The following is a 5271-nucleotide window of genomic DNA, read 5'->3' as shown; positions in this document are numbered from 1 at the left end:
CAAAGGGCTGGAGTTCAGCTGTGTTGCAAGAGTTTATTGCAATCTCTAATCACAGAGGGCAGGCAGAAATTACACTGTTACGTTTAAGGCATTAAATCAGCGTGGAATAGCACCCTATTAGGTGCTATATAGGAGACATTTTTAAGAAGGGGAGAGCAGAGTGGCAGCCCTCACACAAAACCCGTGCCCTCAGGCATGCGGGAATGGGTGGCTCCTCCATCCCGGGGCAGCACATGGACCATTCATGGATTTTGCTCCATCAGAGCGACCAGCTGCCTGTACATGCGCTGAGGGGCATCCTGACCCCAGTGGTGGTCGAAGTGGTTCCAGTCAGGGAAGTGCTCGTGACGAACAAGGTTGGTGATGCGGGGGAGCAAGCGCTGGGTCTCCAGAGGTGGATTCACCCAGTCTTCCCCACCACTCCACAGGGCGGTCGGCACCATCATGTCTTCTATCCTGTACAAGGGGGGGGTGGCCTGGGAGGGGTGAAATGCTCCAATTATTCGCAGGCTCTGACACTAATAGCACTAATGGATGGGGTGTGCTGCCCCTGGAATCCCAGAGGACTTGGGTCACACTGGCCACTGGAGGAGGCTACCCCCATCCCAGTCCCAGCCAGCCTCATCCTCTGCTCCTCCTTCCACAAGTGCCCTTTTACCTGGTTGTACTTTTCCTGGTTCTTCTCCCCATAGTCAAACTGCTTGAACTCCCCAGTTTTGGCAGTCTGGAATGCAAAGGCAAAGGGTTAACCCCATGCAGGTAATGCCCTGGATCAGCCCCACCACAAGCAAAGGGCAGCAGCAGGGTCCAGGTGAGGGCTCTCTGCCCAGCACAGGCCTTGCTGGTGCCCATCCCATGGGCCAGAGCAAAGAGGGAGTCCCAAAAACACCTACATGGGGTCCTTACCAGGGACAGAGGTGGGCATCTGGGTGACTCTGCCTTGGCCAGCCAGAAGCAGTAGCTAACAGCTGCAGCTTTTGAGACACCTTGGTGCAGCAACTTAAAAACCACTTTTATTGGCTTTGTCTGATTCTACCTCCTTACCTGTCTCCAGGGCAAATGAAGCAGCATTGTAAAATACCATGTTCACAAATTAAAAGAATAAGCATAGTTACAGTTGTTATAAAATCAGAGTCTCTACCTGTCCCCAGTGGAGAAGGTTTTTTACTGATGTATAGTCTGGAAAATGAGCTAGGTATACATCCAGTCGGCTCTGCAGGAAAAAGAAAGTATTTTCTAAGTGAGTTGGGAATGATGAAGATCTGTCTTGGCCAAAAAAAAAAAAAAATCATTCTGTCTTATAACTGCAATATAAATGTTATATGCTCCAGCAGCTTTATTCTGTTCAGAGCTAGGAGTAGCTTTTGAAGGTAAACCAGTTAACCACCGCTTTAAATTGGAAATACAACAGGTCCAGTCAATTTTTTGTTATTTTCTTCTGTAAGCTTGTTGCAGGTCAGCAGAAAATGAGGCAGGAGTTATCCTTCCTTTGTAGACAAGACCATAAGTGATTCTTTCCTACCAAAGCCTCTGTTACCTTTAACACCCCAACACCACTGAAAGAAATCTCCAAATAACTGCTGCCTTGAACAATGCTTTTCATACCTTATTTTGGCTTTTTGTACTCATTTTTTATCTCATTAGCTATCTCCAGGTGTCTAGGAATACTGGAGATGGCTGTGGCCTGAAGAGCCTGATGCACCCACCACATTCAAGTTCTTCTTGTTGTACCCGCCAATAAGGAAGATCTCATTTTCACAGACTTCAGCTGTCAGCAGGTTGCTGCACGTCTTGGCAAGAGTGGCTCTCTCCTTCCTCCCCACCAGAGTCAGCTGTTTTGTTCCAAATATTGCCTGTAAGAGCACAAGGAAACAGGTCACAGTGGGTCCTGCAACACACATCCCCTCTCCACGGGAGCCACTTGTCCCCCGCCAGTGCTGACAGGCAGCTCCTCAATACAGTTGTTGACACATTTGGGCTAGTCAGCCTCCCGAGGAGGTTGACCCATGGTTGCACCCGACTCTCAGAGCAGGATGAAACCATCACTGTCCTTTCCATGCCGTGCCATCATCCCCGTTGTCCTGGTGCATCATCTCTAAGGTACCAGCTTCCAAAGCTCAGACCAGGATGGCCAGACTCAAACCATTCATCTCCCACCTCCGTTGACAGATGCTCCTCAGGTGGAGCGCATCCAGGGAGAGTGTCTCCAGGTGCTGGAGCAAAGGGTAGAAGGGCGGTGGTGTGGGGCTGCTCTGAGCACCTCCTGGGCTACGGGACTGGGGTGTGGTGAGGTCAATAAGCAAAACAATAAAAAGTAATGATAGAAAGGTACAGATATTTTAAACAGTGAAAGCTGATTGTGCTCAACTGGGTGGAGAGGGACATTCCTGCTGTTTGGGATCTTGGAATCACTTGTCTCCCCACACGTGTCTTCAACGCCTGCCACAGGCATGGGCTCTGTGCACAGTGGCAACGCAGGGGATGTGAGTTGCCCAAAGTTCATGGGTTTCAGTAGTAATAACACACAAACACCTCACGTACCTTCAGCACCGTGTCTGGTAAAAACGCGATCTTTAACACAGGGCCTTTGACGTGGTGAAAGGTATAGAGAGGAGCCAGCGCAAAGAAGAGTTTGATTTTCTCAGCCAGGTGTGGCATGCTCGAAAATGCTATGAAACCTGAAAAGCAGCAAGAGATCATGACGATAACCCCAACAGTGGCAGTGCTCAACCCAGACCTCCTGTTTGAGATGCAGGGTCTGAACAAAATGAAGTTGCTGCACTCCTGGATGTTAGCACAGCCCAGGATGGATGGGCAAGATGCGGCAAACCTCCCCCATGCAGAAGGACCAAGAAGTCAGGACAGGTGGGGGAAGTGGCCACACAGCCAATGCAGCCATGTCCCCAGCAGTCTCCAGTTTGGGACAGACATTGATGGCCGTCTCCCGTGGCATGCCGGCACCCCGCTCCCACTCACCGCCTGCTCCTTCTCACTCACCCAGAGAGTTGCCCTGAGCATGGCCAATGTAGAACAGTTTCTCCTGCCCAGTTTGCCTTAGGATGAAGCTCACCATGGCGGGGAGGTCATATACAGCCATCTCGTGGAAGCTGGGGAGCAAGGGGAGAAGCTGGAGGAGGTGCTCATCTCCCAACCTCCCACGGACATCAGGTGGTTGGGGCTGGCAGCCCAGCATCCCAGCCCCATCCTTGGTGGCCTCCTCACCTGAAATTCCAAAACTCCTCTTGGTCGACAGAAAGGTTCAGGTGTCGGCGGGACCAGCTGTTGCCCCGGCTGTTTCCGATCCAGACGTCGTACCCTGCGTCTGCGAGGATGAAGCCCAGGCTGCTGTTGGGGAGGTTGTCTACCCAGTCCCCACCATCTAAACTGAACCCATGCACTATCAACACAGGTGACTTTGATCCTGAAAGAGGAGAAATTGGATACTTCACACAAGAAAACCCATTCCCATATAGAAATAAAACAGCCCTGTGCATCTCAGTATTATTTTCTGCAGGCTGCACATTAAACATTGCCTTCTCCCATTATTTCCCTGGCTCTGCTGGTGCTTTTTTTGTTTGAAGGACTTTTGCCACCCCTGGCCCTGAGCTATCAGGGAGCCTTGGACCAGGGCAAGGGCTTTGCTCCGCAGAAGGAGACACCGGGGCTTGCTGGGTTGTGCTGCTCCCCCCCAGATGCAGCAAAACACGATGCTGAGCTCCTGCATCCCCAGGGACAGCTCAAGGCAGCTGGGCAAAAACTTCTCATCCCTCTTCCAGCCGCTGAAACCATGTCTGAAGGCATGGGCATTGGCACTGGCTTCCCCTTGCACACTGCCTCATCTCTGAGCAGGGTCATGGCTGCTTCACTCTCAGTGGAATCAAGCCCACCTGAGTGCCCAGAGTCCCCCTTGCCGTGGGGAATCCGGATGAGGCTGAGGAAGTAGCCATCCTCTGTCAGCACATCGTATTCCTTGCTGGGATATCCATGGAAAAGGATCTTCTGGCTCTGCAGGGACAACAGTCCAAGGGGAGAGGGTGACCCGTTGGTGTCCATCATCCTGTGCCTGACCCAATGACACCCAGTCCTGCCACCCACGCTCTCCGGTGTCACCTCTGCCTGCACACACAAGACCTGAAGGTCCACCTACATTAGAGGAAGACCAGGGAGAGGCCAACCTCAAGCTGAGGGCATGAAGTGAGTGACACCCATGAAAATATAGGAAAGTTTTGATTCCCCAAGCCCCCCAGATGACCCTGGGTGCAGATGTCATGGTAAGGGATAGGGAGAGCCCGGCTGGTCCCTCAGGGAGGACTTTGGGCACACTACCTGGGGAAGCCTGGGTCCCATGGGGGTATGTTTGATCCCCCAGCACTTACGATGTTCATGAACTGCTCGGGGTTGTCATGGCTCACTCCAGCATGTGGGATGGCATCACCCAGCCCCTGAGCCAGGCACAGGGCCACCAGCAGCAGCCACATCTCGCCTCTCTGCAGCACCTGGGGGATAACAGTGTTGGCGTGAGCAGGATGGTGGGTGCGCTGGAAGCATGAGCAAACACTGTGCAGCTCCAGCACTGCTGGCAGCACCAGCAAAGCCTGAAGCTGCAACGTGGACTGGGCATTTCCAGCCCAAAGCATGCCAGCTGTGGCACCATACAGGACCCTCCACCTGCCACTGGGTGCTCAGCAGCATCCTGCAGCTCTGGCTGAAGCCAGCCGAGCAAGAGCACCCAGTGGCACATGGGTGGCAAGGTCTGGGGGTCCCTAGGGGGTGCAGGGGATGAAATGGAAAGAGGCCACATCTGGCCTGGGGGGCTCTGAGCTGGGCACAGCTGGGGCTGGCAGGGCTCAGGGAAAGCCACGTCTGCGGCTGCTGTCCTGCCCTTTTGCTCGTCCCCAGGACTCCTCCTCCAGATACTACCAGAGGCTACACAGATCTGTGGTTTGACCCCACAGAGCTGCTTTTATGGTCCTCGCCTTGCGTGTTAAAACCTGCTGGTGCTGCCGCTCATCATCTGGCACAAGCGAGTCCCCACTCCAGGCGGGGGGGGCCACTGCTCTGCAGGGATGTGAGCAGCCTCTGAGAGCCCATTGTCCACCCAAGAGCCACATCCACACCATGCAGGTGGAGGGCCACCGGCTTAAGCTTCGTATTTGTAGAGGTGTCTTAATATGTCAGTATTATCGCCCACCAAAATCCACCTCCTAACTCTTCTCAATCCCCTGTGCAGTTAGGAACACGCCCCAGGCATGTCTTGCTGATCCTTGCCAC

At 53.3% G+C, this 5271-nt stretch overlaps 1 protein-coding gene across 1 annotated transcript; it reads right to left on the bottom strand.

Annotated features, from left to right (window-relative positions):
* Positions 1–242: 242 nt before the first annotated feature.
* Positions 243–4478, bottom strand: LOC104028374 (lipase member M). Its single transcript, XM_009479385.1, has 9 exons — positions 4377–4478; positions 3888–4005; positions 3223–3421; positions 2998–3107; positions 2542–2678; positions 1707–1853; positions 1142–1213; positions 659–724; positions 243–476 (listed from the first exon to the last, which is right to left on the bottom strand). Exons 1-9 carry the CDS (start codon positions 4476–4478, stop codon positions 243–245), a joined length of 1185 nt encoding a protein of 394 aa, XP_009477660.1.
* Between the last annotated feature and the right edge of the window lie 793 nt (positions 4479–5271).

This window comes from Pelecanus crispus, chromosome 10 (assembly GCF_030463565.1).
Source record: "Pelecanus crispus isolate bPelCri1 chromosome 10, bPelCri1.pri, whole genome shotgun sequence".
Taxonomy (NCBI): domain Eukaryota; kingdom Metazoa; phylum Chordata; class Aves; order Pelecaniformes; family Pelecanidae; genus Pelecanus; species Pelecanus crispus.
Note: the sequence above shows the minus strand (reverse complement) of the source record. Positions and strands in the feature narration are given on the sequence as shown.

Coding starts and splice junctions, on each gene's coding strand:
- LOC104028374 (XM_009479385.1), bottom strand. CDS start 4,478: ATGTGGCTGCTGCTGGTGGCCCTGTGCCTGGCTCAGGGGCTGGGTGAT. Junction 2,679..2,997: donor TGCTCAGGGCAACTCTCTGG/GTGAGTGAGAAG, acceptor GCTGCTTTTCAG/GTTTCATAGCATTTTCGAGC. Junction 1,214..1,706: donor ACAAGAAGAACTTGAATGTG/GTGGGTGCATCA, acceptor TTTTTCCTGCAG/AGCCGACTGGATGTATACCT.